A 15,831-nucleotide genomic window follows, 5' to 3' on the forward strand; every position below is an offset into this window, starting at 1 on the left:
CTTATTACTAATGGCATTGCTTAACAGTCTATATAAAGGCTGGTTCTGTCTCTCCCTGTCTGCGTGATAATTGTGGAACAGTAGCTCTAAGTTGAATGGATTGTCGTAGGACTAGCAGAGAACCTTCAGTGGACCCCTGTTTGACACAATTGGTACTTCCTATCATAACAGTATCATTCATATACACTTCCTACATTCATTAATTTGTCAGCTAAGTGGATAGTAATTCAGTCTCTCTCTATTAAGGTAGTAATTTTGTATTAGTAGTGTGGAAGCCACACTGATGCAAGTGAGAAACATCTGATAACTTCTTTGGCAACAGTATTATTGTTATCTCGTATCTGAAGTATGTAAAATGTAAGCAATTATGTCAAGGCTGGTTCTACATATTCGTGTCAGCGCGATAACTGTAGTACAGTAGCAGTAACTAGACTTAGCTAAGAACAGCAGAGAAACCAACTTTGAACCCTAAAGACGCAATTGGTTCATTGTTTCCTAGCAGTATTAATACTACCTTCTCCATCTATTACAGTAAATAATTAACGATGTAAATGATGTTTTCATCTCTTTCTGTCTGCGGAACAAATGTGAGTAATGGTGAGATGAGTATACCGAACTACAAACAGCACAGACTGAGATAGGACCAGCAGAGAAACCAACTTTGAACCCTAGAGAGGCAATTGGTTCATTTTTCCCTAGCAATATTATTACTACCCTCTACATTTATTACGGTAAATAGTGAACTATGTAAAGGATGTTTTCATCTCTCTCTCTGTCTGAGGAATAACTGTGAGTAGTGGTCAGATTAGTATACCAAACTACAAACAGCATAGACTGAGGTAAGAACAACAGAGAAACCAACTTTGAACCCTAAAGACACAACAAAGAACCCTGTGGGACACAGTTTATTGTTTCCTAGCACCATTATTACTATATACTACGTGCAGCACTCAATAAACTATAAAGGATGGTTCCATACCCTACCATGGAAGTAACTGTGGATAACAGCAGTGAGCTAAAAGGGGCTCGACATTGGTCCTTGGAGGCAGAACTAGTAATTCTCTTCTGACCAGTATTATAGTAACCTCTAATATGTGTTCCCTAACCAACTATAACTTCTTCTCCGCTGATCCCATGGCTTGTATAAGGTCGTAAAATGACATCATCTTTATACTTTTGATAAAATTAGCTGCAAATTGCTTCATGTTAATTACGTAAGTTCACGGCAAGCTTGTTTCGGCACATATGCTATTATAAAGTGTTCCTGTTGACATTGCATTTACGTATTATTTTATTCTTCGTCTATGGACTGGTGCTATGTCAATAAAGTTTTCCACATAATTTTTCTGTTTGATGTCTGTCTATTCGTTGACATAATAGAAAAAGAAAACAGGTAAAGAACACGATAAACAAAAAACAATAGACAGCATCAACATCGTACATTCACATAACGTACAGTATGTCTGACAAAAACATCTCTAAGATACAATTTACTTGTAAACATAAAACATCATCGGAAAAATAGTCTGTCATTTTGCTATTGCTAAAAAAAACACGACATTTCGCTATTACTCATCTATAGAAAGTAAATATGTAACCAATGTTTATAAAAGATCTCACGTTCCAAGATGGTTTATGGACTTCTTCTCTCCATCTAGATGTAGTAAATCATAGTAGCATCACACAGACTTACTAAAAAATTACATACACTACAAGACAAAAAGAAGAACGACGTTCCAAAAAGAAATCATCCGAATGGGAGGGAATCAGTAGATGTGATGTCGATGTACAGACAAAGAAATGATTACTGTTTCAGAAAAACTGGATGATTTATTCAAGAGAAAGAGCTTCGCAAACTGAGATAGTCATTAATGTGTTGAGCCACCTTTGGCACTGATGCAAGCAGTTAATCGGCTTGTCGTTGATTGACAGAGTTGCTGGATGTCCTCCTGAGGGATATCGTGCCATATTACGTCCAGTTGTGGTGTCCTGCCCATAATGCTCCAAATGTTCTCAGTTGGCAAGAGATCAGGCAACCTTGCAGGCCGAGGTGGGGTTTGGCAAGCAGTAAGACGAAGAGTTGAAACTCTCGCTGTGTGTGGTAGGGCATTATCTCGCTGAATGTAAGCCCAGAATGGCTTGTCATGGATGGCAACGAAATGAAACCTAGAATGTCGCCAACGTTGCTCTGTGCTGTTAGGATGCCGCAGATGACAACCAAAGGATTCTGCTATTAAATGAAATGGCCCCTGGACCATCACTTCTGATTTTCAGGCCGTATGGCGGCCGACAGCCAGGTTGGTGTCCCACCAGTACCCATGAAGCCATCAGACACTTCTTCGCTGGTTATCGAGGCGCATTTCGACGTGAGACTCATCACTGAACACAATTCTGCTCCAGTCAGCGAGCTTGCAGGATGAAGACAAATCCGGACACGGCCCAGACAGCAGTGGGATATCGACCTGATTGTCGGCCGCCATATGGCGGGGGACTTGGGTCGATTTGGGGGAGGAGACCAAACTGCGAGGTCATCGGTCTCATGGAAGAATGGGGAAGGAAGTCAGCCGTGCTCTTTCAAAGGAACCACTCCTGCACATGCCTGAAGCGATTTAGGGAAATCACGGAAAACCTAAATCAGGATGGCCGGACGTGTGATTGAACCATCGTTCTCCGGAATACGAGTCCATTGTGTTAGTCACTGCGCCACCTCGCTCGGGCCGTCATGTGGCCCGAAAACCAGACGCGATAGTCTTGTGTGGCATTTCATTTCATAGCAGGATGCCTTTGGTTGTCGTGCGCTGCACCCTTGCAGCACGGCGGTACGTCGACGATGTTCTACACCTCGCTTTGTTGCACTTCATAGGAAGCCACCCTCGGTTTACATTTCACCAAGATAATGCCCTCACTCACTCGGCAGTCTCTACCCATTATCTCCATTTTTGCCAAACCCCACCTTGGACAGTAAGGTCGCCGGATCTCACCCAAACAGAGAAAGTTTGGAGCATTATTGGCAGGATTCTCCAACCGTGTCGGGATTTTCACAATCTAACGCGCCAGTTCGAAAGAAATTGGCGCGGTATCCCTCGTGAGTACAAGGCGAATAACTGGCTGCATAAGGGCCAGAGGTGTACGAAGGCGTTGTTGGCTTGCTCAGTTTGTGAAGCTCTTTCTCTAGAATAAATCGTCCAATATTTCTGAACCTGTTATCATTTAGATATAATGAAATTTTGACCAAGAGATCTAATGATGGAAGGTGAAAAAATGAATTAAAAATTTGTGCTACGGCTGGGACTTGAACACGGGTCTCCTTGCTCTAGCAGTTCACGGGTGTACTGCCGGTCCATAGTGTCCAACGGGCACAATATTTCGGCTATCAGACATGTCGCCATCGTCAGGTGCGCTGACGAACTGAGCTCCTGAGGGCGGACGGCCTCGCAGGTGGAGGGGATTTAAGACGGCCACCCGCCCTCAGGAGCTCAGTTCGTCAGCGCACCTGACGATGGCGACATGTCTGATAGCCAAAATATTGTGCCCGTTGGACACTATGGACCGGCAGTACACCCGTGGACTGTTCGAGCAAGAAATACGCCGGGAGAAACTGAAGAATCACGGGTCTCCTTGCTTACTAAGCAGAAATGGTGACCATTACACCGCCTTTGCGATGCTATTCCGGTACCAGAGAGTCCCTGCAAAGCGACAATTTAGGGGAGGGGGGGAAATAAGCCGAAGATATGAATTGAAGTTTGTATTGGGGAGGGCGTAGTGTGCTGCCGTGACGTAGCGGTCAGAATTTCTGTCTACTAAGCAAGGACGCCTGGGTTCGAGTCCCAGCTGTAGGACAATTTTTAAGTCATTTCTTCAGTTCCCGTCATTACTGTTATCATTTGCTTGACTGTACAAGTGTCACATGTATCAATTTCCGTCCCATTCAGGTAATTCCTTCCTGGTGCGTCGATTTTTTTGTCTTACGGTGTATAACTATAATGTCAGCAGAAATACTTGAATACTTGATAATGTATGTTAGAAGAAGCTTGTCGTGAACTTACGTAATCAACAAGAACAATTGGAAAATGTACCGGGTGATCAAAAAGTCAGTATAAATTTGAAAACTGAATAAATCACGGAATGATGTAGATAGAGAGGTACAAATTGACACACATGCTTGGAATGGCATGGGGTTTTATTAGAACAAAAAAAGAAAAATACAAATGTTCAAAAAATGACCGACAGATGGCGCTTCATCTGATCAGAATAGCAATAATTAGCATAACAAAGTAAGACAAAGCAAAGATGATGTTCTTTACAGGAAATGCTCAATATGTCCACCATCATTCCTCAACAATAGCTGCAGTAGAGGAATAATGTTGCGAACAGCACTGTAAAGCATGTCCGGAGTTATGGTGAGGCATTGGCGTTGGATGTTGTCTTTCAGCATCTCTAGCGATGTCGGTCGATCACGATACACTTGCGTCTTCAGGTAACCCCAAAGCCAATACTCGCACGGGCTGAGGTCTGGGGACCTGGGAGGCAAGCATGACGAAAGTAGCGGCTGAGCGCACGATCATCACCAAACAACGCGCATTTGTCGCACATTGTGTGGACTTTGTTTTTTTTTGTTCTAATAAAACCCCATGTCATTCCAAGCGTGTGTGCTAATTTTTACCTCTCTATCTACATTAATGCGTGATTTATTCAGTTTTCAAATTTATACTGACTTTTTGATCACCCGGTATGTTTGAAGAAGCTTGTCGTGAACTTACGTAATCAACAAGAACAATTTGGAGCTGGTTTTGTGAAAAGCATAGAGAAGATGTCATATTCTAACCAACTGGGAAAGGGTGGTTCTGTCCCTCCCTCTCAGGGCAGTAACTGTGCAAGAGTAGGAGTGACCTGCTGGTTCCAGTAGTTGCGCAGGGCGGTGGGCTGGGTAGCGCTGCGACTCACCCAGAAGAGCTCCGGCTGGAAGCCCGGGATGCGGCGGTGCGACGCGCCGACCTGCTCCACGAAGGTGAAGAAGGTGTCGGCGTCGTCGAGCGCCCGGATGGCCTCGTCCAGCGAGTTCATCACGGTGGTCGCGTGCTCGGCCAGCTCCATGCTGCTCGCCTGCTCCTCGCGCGTCTTCAGCGACCGGAAGCGCTCGAACAGCTCCAGCAGGTCGGAGTGCTCCTCGAACAACCTGCAACCAGAGCGAGTGGTCCGTCACTGGGGGTCCTCGGCAGGTACTGGCGGTCAGCTGAGCCTGCACTACGAGCCGGGTATACGAGGGCCGCTGAATAAGTAAGGCTACACATTTCGTTCTCGGCCAATTTCGGTTGAAAAGATCAAAAATTTGTTGTTGAATAGCGTTGAATATTCGCGCTTCAACCACTGTATTTTCATGAAATTCTGTTATGGGGCGGCGCCGCTACACACAGCCTTGAAAATGCGTATACAGGGTGAAAAGTATTTAAACCGACAAACTCTGGGAGGTTGTAGGGGACATCAAAACAAATATTTTTCCCTAATTTCATTTTTTCCTATGAGGTTTAAATACTTTTCACCCTGTATAACGGTGGTGTGTTCTTTTCGCGGAAAATCAGGCATTGAAGTTATTCGTATGCGCTTGCAAAATGTGCACAGACACAGTGAACAAAAGCGCGGTGAGTCGTTGGGCGAGGCATCTGTTTTCGTCGGCTCTTCTCCGTGACGACGCATGGCCTCTGCGTACCGAGAAGAGCTGACAAAACTTGATTGGACTTCTTCCTAATCCAGCCTACAGCTCTGATGTCGCACCTTCCGACTTCCATTCGTTTGGCCCAATGAAGGATGCACTCCGCTGGAAGTGATTCATGGATGATGAGGAGGTTATTGATGGAGTCAGCCGTCGGCTCCGACGTCGACTAGCAGACTGGTACCTCACAGCCGTACAGCACCTCCCTCCTCCCACATGGCCTTCGCACTGAACGGAGATTATGTTGAAAACTAGGGTTTTGTAGCCAGAAGATTGGAATCCTGATTAGAACCAACCCACTTTTAGAAAAAAAAGTGTTTATCATTACTTAGTGAATGCCACTAGTGGACACTTGTTTGTTTATTTACAGGCTGTGCAGTGAAGGACTCCCTGATTTCAAAATTACATATCTTGAAAACTTTTAATTGAATCAGCTTTGGGTTCTTGGTGAAACATTGTAAATTTACTAAACGAACACTGTTTTTAGCCTTGTTTCATAATTTATTATTAATGTTATTTCTTATCCAAGGTTTCGGGTATAAGCTCATTTTTCAGTGCATTACTGATTCCCAAAGATTATAATGCACAGAGAAACATGATGACAAGGCAAAGATAATCGTCTCAACTTCTTAGGGTATCGATCCAAAGCTTAATGTGCAATTACGTTAATGACCATTTTTAACAAATTACGTACGTTATTATCCATTCAACAATTATACTACAATGACCGGACTAAAGTTATGCATCAACCGAGATATTTTTAACTACGATGGACTGGGGCTCAAAGTTTTGCCTCTATCTTGGAGTTGTGATGTCATCTAAAAAAAGTGAATAATTGAATTTGGTTTGCTCGTTTAATAATAGGTATGGGGTATACACTTCATCTAAAATTTCTAATTGGTTGAGTTTGGCACCCTTTTCCTCTGTTAGTAGGACCTGTACATCTATTGTATATGTGTGATTATTGTTCAGGCAATGTTCTGCAAAGACTGAAACAGGCTTCCTCAATCTCCAGCTTCTGTGGTGTTCCTTAAACCTGGTACAGATTGACCTCCCAGTCTGTCCAATGTAGCAAGACTGACACTCACAACATGTGATTTTATGAACCCCAGTTTCTGTGATAGCCCGTTGTTTGTCTTTTGAATTAAACAAGAAACTACCTACTGTCTAAGGGACATAGAAAAACCCAGAGAAACCCTTTGCCTTCAAGATGTTATTTATGCTATTTGATGTTTTCCCTATAAAAGGTAATCTGCACCATTTCTTTTACTGTTTGTATTTTTCATTGGCAACAGTAGGGACCAGACTTGCTTCTTCTTCTTCTTCTTATCTAAAACTTTTGTCAGTGGTGTTGGGGTCAAATTCATTATTCATGGCTACTGTTTTTATTGTGTTATGTTCCTGGTCAAAGTCTTCTTGGCACATAGGGATAGAAAGGAGAAGGTGGTTCATGTGATGGAATGCTGCACGTTTGTAGGTTGTAGGCTGTTGGCAGGAAGCTCTAGTATCATGTCCTGTCTTCTTTTCAGTGTTTTCCATACATTCTTTTCCTCGCCTAATCTCCGGAGAACTTCCTCGTTCCTTACCTTATCAGTCCGCCTAATTTTGAAAATTCTTCTGTAACACCATATTTGAAATCGTCCGATTTTCTTCTTTTCCGGTTTTCACGCAGTCCATATTTCACTATCCTACAATTCTGTGCGCAGAACGTACATTCCCAGAATTTGATCCTCGCATTAGGCCAATGTTTGATACTAGCAGACTTCTCTTCGCCAGGAATGCCCTTTTGGTCAGTGGCAATATACTTTTGATGTCCTCCTTGCTCCATCCATCATGGGTTATTTTGCTGCCTACGTAGCAGAATTCCTTAACTTCTTCTGCTTCGTGATCACCAATTATGATGTCAAGTATCTCGCTACATCTACATCTACATTTATACTTCGCAAGCCACCCAACGGTGTGTGGCGGAGGGCACTTTACGTGCCACTGTCATTACCTCCCTTTCCTGTTCTAGTCGCGTATGGATCGCGGGAAGAACGACTGTCTGAAGCCTCCGTGCGCGCTCTAATCTCTCTAATTTTACAATCGTGATCTCCTCGGGAGGTATAAGTAGGGGGAAGCAATATATTCGATACCTCATCCAGAAACGCACCCTCTCGAAACCTGGACAGCAAGCTACACCGCGATGCAGAGCGCCTCTCTTGCAGAGTCTGCCACTTGAGTTTGTTAAACATCTTCGTAACGCTATCACGGTTACCAAATAACCCTGTGACGAAACGCGCCGCTCTTCTTTGGATCTTCTCTATCTCCTCCGTCAACCCGATCTGGTACGGATCCCACACTGATGAGCAATACTCAAGTATAGGTCGAACGAGTGTTTTGTAAGCCACCTCCTTTGTTGATGGACTACATTTTCTAAGGACTCTCCCAATGAATCTCAACCTGGTACCCGCCTTACCAGCAATTAATTTTATATGATCATTCCCCTTCAAATCGTTCCGCACGCATACTCCCAGATATTTTACAGAAGTAACTGCTACCAGTGTTTGTTCCGCTATCATATAATCGTACAATAAAGGATCCTTCTTTCTATGTATTCGCAATACATTACATTTGTCTATGTTAAGGGTCAGTTGCCACTCCCTGCACCAAGTGCCTATCCGCTGCAGATCTTCCTGCATTTCGCTACAATTTTCTAATGCTGCAACTTCTCTGTATACTACAGCATCATCCGCGAAAAGCCGCATGGAACTTCCGACACTATCTACTAGGTCATTTATATATATTGTGAAAAGCAATGGTCCCATAACACTCCCCTGTGGCACGCCAGATGTTACTTTAACGTCTGTAGACGTCTCTCCATTGATAAAACATGCTGTGTTCTGTTTGCTAAAAACTCTTCAATCCAGCCACACAGCTGGTCTGATATTCCGTAGGCTCTTACTTTGTTTATTTATCAGGCGACAGTGCGGAACTGTATCGAACGCCTTCCGGAAGTCAAGAAAAATAGCATCTACCTGGGAGCCTGTATCTAATATTTTCTGGGTCTCATGAACAAATAAGGCGAGTTGGGTCTCACACGATCGCTGTTTCCGGAATCCATGTTGATTCCTACATAGTAGATTCTGGGTTTCCAAAAACGGCATGATACTCGAACAAAAAACATGTTCTAAAATTCTACAACAGATCGACGTCAGAGATATAGGTCTATAGTTTTGCGCATCTGCTCGACGACCCTTCTTGAAGACTGGGACTACCTGTGCTCTTTTCCAATCATTTGGAACCTTCCGTTCCTCTAGAGACTTGCGGTACACGGCTGTTAGAAGGGGGGCAAGTTCTTTCGCGTACTCTGTGTAGAATCGAATTGGTATCACGTCAGGTCCAGTGGACTTTCCTCTGTTGAGTGATTCCAGTTGCTTTTCTATTCCTTGGACACTTATTTCGATGTCAGCCATTTTTTCGTTTGTGCGAGGATTTAGAGAAGGAACTGCAGTGCGGTCTTCCTCTGTGAAACAGCTTTGGAAAAAGGTGTTTAGTATTTCAGCTTTACGCGTGTCACCCTCTGTTTCAATGCCATCATCATCCCGGAGTGTCTGGACATGCTGTTTCGAGCGACTTACTGATTTAACGTAAGACCAGAAATTCCTAGGATTTTCTGTCAAGTCGGTACATAGAATTTTACTTTCGAATTCACTGAACGCTTCACGCATAGCCCTCCTTACGCTACCTTTGACATCGTTTAGCTTCTGTTTGTCTGAGAGGTTTTGGCTGCGTTTAAACTTACAGTGAAGCTCTCTTTGCTTTCGCAGTAGTTTCCTAACTTTGTTGTTGTACCACGGCGGGTTTTTCCCGTCCCTCACAGTTTTACTCGACACGTACCTGTCTAAAACGCATCTTACGATTGCCTTGAACTTTTTCCATAAACACTCAACATTGTCAGTGTCGGAACAGAAATTTTCGTTTTGATCTGTTAGGTAGTCTGAAATCTGAAATTATTACTCTTGCTAAACCCTCCTCCCCTTTTTTATATTCCTATTAACTTCCATATTCAGGAATGCTGCAACGGCCTTATGATAACTGATTCCCTGTTCTGTACATACAGAGTCGAAAAGTTCGGGTCTGTTTGTTATTAGTAGGTCCAAGGTGTTATCTCCACGAGTCGGTTCTCTGTTTAATTGCTCGAGGTAATTTTCGGATAGTGCACTCAGTATAATGTCACTCGATGCTCCGTCCCTACCACCCGTCCTAAACATCTGAGTGTCCCAGTCTATATCTGGTAAATTGAAATCTCCACCTAAGACTATAACGTGCTGAGAAAATTTATGTGAAATGTATTCCAAATTTTCTCTGTTGTTCTGCCACTAATGCTGCTGAGTCGGGAGGTCGGTAAAAGGAGCCAATTATTAACCTAGCTCGGTTGTTGAGTGTAACCTCCACCCATAATAATTCACAGGAACTATCCACTTCTATTTCACTACAGGATAAACTACTACTAACAGCGACGAACACTCCACCACCGGTTGCATGCAATCTATCCTTTCTAAACACCGTCTGTACCTTTGCAAAATTTCGGCAGAATTTATCTCTGGCTTCAACCAGCTTTCTGTACCTATAACGATTTCGGCTTCGGTGCTTTCTATCAGCGCTTGAAGTTCCGGTACTTTACCAACGCAGCTTCGACAGTTTACAGTTACAATACCGATTGCTGCTTGGTCCCCGCATGTCCTGACTTTGCCCTGCACCCGTTGAGGCTGTTGCCCTTTCTGTACTTGCCCAAGGTCATATAACCTAAAAAACCGCTCAGCCCACGCCACACAACCCCTGCTACCCGTGTAGCCGCTTGTTGCGTGTAGTGGACTCCTGACCTATCCAGCGGAACCCGAAACCCCACCACCCTATGGCGCAAGTCGAGGAATCTGCAGCCCACACGGTCGCAGAACCGTCTCAGCCTCTGAATCAGACCCTCCAGTCGGCTCTGTACCAAAGGTCCGCAGTCAGTCCTGTCGACGATGCTGCAGATGGTGAGCTCTGCTTTCATCCCGCTAGCGAGACTGGCAGTCTTCACCAAATCAGATAGCCGCCGGAAGCCAGAGAGGATTTCCTCGGAACCATAGCGACACACATCATTGGTGCCGACATGAGCGACCACCTGCAGATGGGTGCACCCTGTACCCTTCATGGCATCCGGAAGGACCCTTTCCACATCTGGAATGACTCCCCCCGGTATGCACACGGGGTGCACATTGGTTTTCTTCCCCTCTCTTGTTGCCATATCCCTAAGGGGCCCCATCACGCGCCTGACGTTGGAGCTCCCAACTACCAGTAAGCCCACCCTCTGCTGTTGTTATTTCTTCTACTTCACACAACTTTCATCTTTTTTCGATTTATTCACAGTCCACATCTGTACAAGTTATGATCAGATTGTTCGTTCCATTCAGCAGATCCTGTAATGCTTCTTCATTTTCACTGAGGATAGCAATGTCATTAGCGAACCTTATGACTAATATCCCTTCACCCTGAATTTTGATTCCACTGTTGTGCCTTTCATTTATTTCCGTGACTGCATCATCAATGTATAGGTTAAACAGTAGCGGCGAGAGACTACATCTCTGTCTTACACACATTTTAATTCGAGCACTGCTTTCTTGGTCTTCCACTCTTACTGTTCCGCTTTGGCTGTTGTAGATATTGTATATTACCTTCATTTCCCTACATCTCATCCCTGTTTTCCTCATAACTTCGACTATATTGCACCGTTTGACATTGTGGAACGGTTTGCCATGTCGACAAATCCAGTGAACATGTCTTGATTTTTCTTTAGTGTTTCTTTCATTACAGCAAGTGGTAAGTCTTGTTTAAATATTGCAGGGTAGAACAGAAAATCCAGCAAGCTCCACTTCCGAAACCCGTATCTGTTCCGACTGAACGTGTATACAGGGGGAAAAGTATTTAAACCGACAAACTCTGGGAAGTTGTAGGGGACATAAAAACAAATATTTTTCCCTAATGTCATTTTTTCCCATGAAGATTATTTAAACCGGTGGAAGCCGTATTACGCTCTTCAGTTGTAGGCAACTGCTGTACACCAGTGTAGTAGTTCATTGTTTCTGTTTACAAATGGAACGATACACCTGGAGTGAGTACACTGATATGGTTGGTGCGTACTACGTAGCGCACCACAACGGACGAGCTGCACAGCGGGTTTATCAACAACAATATCCTAATCGCCGTATCCCGCATCATACGACCTTTGCTGCTGTGTACCAACGTCTGCGTGAGACCGGGCCATTTAGCAGATTACCTGGACAGGGACGCCGTCGCACGGCAAGAACGCTGCAATTTGAGGAAACTGTCTTGCAGCTTGTGGAGCAGGATCCTTCAATCACCACTCGTGCAATTGCACGTAACATGGGAACGAATCAGACGAATGTAAGAACAGTCCTTCTAGAGCAATTGTTACGTCCATTTCACTTACAGCGTGTCCACAACCTGGAACCAGTTGATTATCCACCCAGAGCCCAGTTATCGCAGTGGAACCTGGAACAGTGTGAAGTGCATCCTACATTTCCATGTTCTGTGTAGTTTACCGATGAAGCAACGTCTTCAACATGCACAATTCGCATTTTTGGAGTGAGGATAACCCACATGCCACAGTTACTAGCGCTCATCAAGTGCGGTTCTTCGTTAATGTGTGGGTCAGTGTTAGTTGTTTAATTGGGCCGTATCTCCTACTTAGGCCATTAAATGGCAGGCACTATTACAATTTTCTCGCCAGAGCATTGTCAGAATTTCTGGAAGACATCCCGCTCCCTACAAGACAACGCATGTGCTTCCAACATGACGGGGCGCCGGCACATTTCAGTCGTCGTGTGCGTCGATTCCTGGACCGACGGTTCCCAGAAACGTGGATTGGCAGAGGTGGTCCTGTACCATGGCCTGCTCGATCCCCAGATATGTCCCCTCTGGACTTTGTTGTGTGGAGAGAGATGCGCAACCTTGTTTACGCAACTCCTGTTGCATCAGACGAGGATCTGGTTTTCCGGATAGTAGCAGCAGCAGGAACAATTCGGGATTCTCCTGGGGGTTTTGCCTGTGTCAGACAGAACATGATCCGACGGTGTAACCTTTGTTTACGAGTCAATGGAGGCATTTTTGAAAATCTACTGCAATTGAAATTGGGTTGTGTTAGTGTCATGTCTCTTGTTCATAAAAAAATGGAAAAGTGTTTGTTGGTTTAGTTAATTTGCCGCCAGAGAAATCTTCCTCTGCCGGTTTAAATACTCCTCATAGGAAAAAATGACATTAGGGAAAAATATTTGTTTTGAAGTCCCCTACAACCTCCCAGAGTTTGTCGGTTTAAATACTTTTCACCCTGTATACAGTATCCAGACATCATCGATATAGAAAAACTGTGAGAGGGGCTCCACACGTGGGTGGAGGAATCATGGGACACGGCTCGTGTGAGACAGCAACTGGCTACTGGCTTCTGGCTACCCCAGCTGTGCGGCAGCTTCTGCGGTGTCGCAGAGCGTGGCGGGGCGGAACCAATCTGCTGCGGAGCCCATCTTGCCAGCTGATAGGCTATTAGGAGCACACTGCCGTGACGTCACTGCGTCGTCCGTGGGGGGACGGCGTCCCAACCCCACACCTCTGGTGCCCCACAGGGCGGCCGCGAGGGACAGCCAGGTCTGGCCAACGGAAGGGGGCTGTCACCCAAACCGAGTCACGTGAACCTCCTTCCAGTACAGAACCTGCGATTCTGTACGACTGAGCGTCTTTACGACGAGGTCGTCCGGATGAAAACCCTCAGAGCTCTCCCACCACTTTCTCCGCTATTTTTTTTCTTTTACTAGCTGACATACTGGACAATGTCCAGGTATTCATTTTGTCAATTTTGTTTTTTTTGGTCTACTGACTGGTTTGATGCGGCCCACCACGAATTCCTTTCCTGTGCTAACCTCTTCATCTCAGAGTAGCATTTGCAGCCTACGTCCTCAATTATTTGCTTGACGTATTCCAATCTCTGTCTTCCTCTACAGTTTTTGCCGTCTACCGCTCCCTCTAGTACCATGGAAGTCATTCCCTCATGACTTAGCAGATGTCCTATCATCCTGTCCCTTCTCCTTATCAGTGTTTTCCACATATTCCTTTCCTCTCCGATTCTGCGTAGAACCTCCTCATTCCTTACCTTATCAGTCCACCTAATTTTCAACATTCGTCTGTAGCACCACATCTCAAATGCTTCGATTCTCTTCTGTTCCGGTTTTCCCACAGTCCATGTTTCACTACCATACAATGCTGTACTCCAGACGTACATCCTCAGAAATTTCTTCCTCAAATTAAGGCCGGTATTTGATATTAGTAGACTTCTCTTGGCCAGAAATGCCTTTTTTGCCATAGCGAGTCTGCTTTTGATGTCCTCCTTGCTCCGTCCGTCATTGGTTATTTTACTGCCTGGGTAGCAGAATTCCTTAACTTCATTGACTTCGTGACCATCAATCCTGATGTTAAGTTTCTCGCTCTTCTCATTTCTGCTACATCTCATTACCTTCGTCTTTCTCCGATTTACTCTCAAACCATACTGTGTACTCATTAGACTGTTCATTCCGTTCAGCAGATCATTTAATTCTTCTTCACTTTCACTCAGGATAGCAATGTCATCAGCGAATCGTATCATTGATATCCTTTCACCTTGTATTTTAATTCCACTCCTGAACCTTTCTTTTATTTCCATCATTGCTTCCTCGATGTACAGATTGAAGAGTAGGGGCGAAAGGCTACAGCCTTGTCTTACACCCTTCTTAATACGAGTACTTCGTTCTTGATCGTCCACTCTTACTATTCCCTCTTTGTTGTTGTACATATTGTATACGACCCGTCTATCTCTACAGCTTACCCCTACTTTTTTCAGAATCTCGAACAGCTTGCACGATTTTATATTGTCGAACGCTTTTTCCAGGTCGATAAAGCCTATGAAAGTGTCTTGATTTTTCTTTAGCCTTGCTTCCAGTATTAGCCGTAACGTCAGAATTGCCTCTCTCGTCCCTTTACTTTTCCTAAAGCCAAACTGATCGTCACCTAGAGCACTCTCAATTTTCTTTTCCATTCTTCTGTATGTTATTCTTGTAAGCAGCTTCGATGCATGAGCTGTTAAGCTGATTGTGCGATAATTCTCGCACTTGTCAGCTCTTGCCGTCTTCGGAATTGTGTGGATGATGCTTTTCCGAAAGTCAGATGGTATGTCGCCAGACTCATATATTCTACACACCAACGTGAATAGTCGTTTTGTTGCCACTTCCCCCAATGATTTTAGAAATTCTGATGGAATGTTATCTATCCCTTCTGCCTTATTTGACCGTAAGTCCTCCAAAGCTCTTTTAAATTCCGATTCTAATACTGGATCCATCTCTTCTAAATCGACTCCTGCTTCTTCTATCACATCAGACAAATCTTCACCCTCATAGAGGCTCTCAGTGTATTTTTTCCACCTATCTGCTCTCTCCTCTGCATTTAACAGTGGAGTTCCCATTGCACTCTTAATGTTACCACCGTTGCTTTTAATGTCACCAAAGGTTGTTTTGACTTTCCTGTATGGTGAGTCTGTCCTTCCGACAATCATATCTTTTTCGATGTCTTCACATTTTTCCTGCAGCCATTTCGTCTTAGCTTCCCTGCACTTCCTATTTCTTGTATGACGTGGCAAGTCTGTTGTGCCTCCTCTCACTTTTAATTTTTAAAACTTGCGAAGCATTCGCTGCATCTGTACTTCGTAACTTTCATACTAGGGACGGTACCATTCCGCAGTGTAGCCGTTGTCTGAGAACAACAGTGAGAAACTGCTTTATAGACCAGGTGGGAGCATGTCTTGCACGTTGCAGGCACATGCTTACCGTCTAATGTACCACACTACGTGCCATCTGGTAACCGTTGTGTCAGCAGTGCCGTGCTGATTCTTACATCAGTTCTCAACTGCCCTCATTCTTTTCGAAATTGGACTGATACATTCTACTCTGAAGTGCCAAAGATGCTGGTATAGGCACGCGTATTCAAATAAAGAGATACGTAAACAGGCAGAATACGGCGCTGCGGTCGGCAACGCCTATGTAAGACAACAAGTGTCT

The 15,831-nt window shown here is 44.4% G+C and overlaps 1 protein-coding gene across 1 annotated transcript in view; it reads right to left on the reverse strand.

Moving 5' to 3' along the window:
- Positions 1–15,831, reverse strand: part of LOC124550801 — a 188,150-nt gene that overhangs the window by 18,063 nt on the left and 154,256 nt on the right. Inside the window, exons 2-3 of the mRNA XM_047125526.1 lie at positions 13,205–13,398; positions 4,945–5,176 (exon numbers count right to left, since the gene is read on the reverse strand). Of these exons, the coding sequence (XP_046981482.1) occupies positions 4,945–5,176; positions 13,205–13,398 (426 nt within the window). The remainder of the gene's footprint in view (positions 1–4,944; positions 5,177–13,204; positions 13,399–15,831) is intronic.

This window comes from Schistocerca americana, chromosome 9 (assembly GCF_021461395.2).
Source record: "Schistocerca americana isolate TAMUIC-IGC-003095 chromosome 9, iqSchAmer2.1, whole genome shotgun sequence".
Taxonomy (NCBI): Eukaryota; Metazoa; Arthropoda; class Insecta; order Orthoptera; family Acrididae; genus Schistocerca; species Schistocerca americana.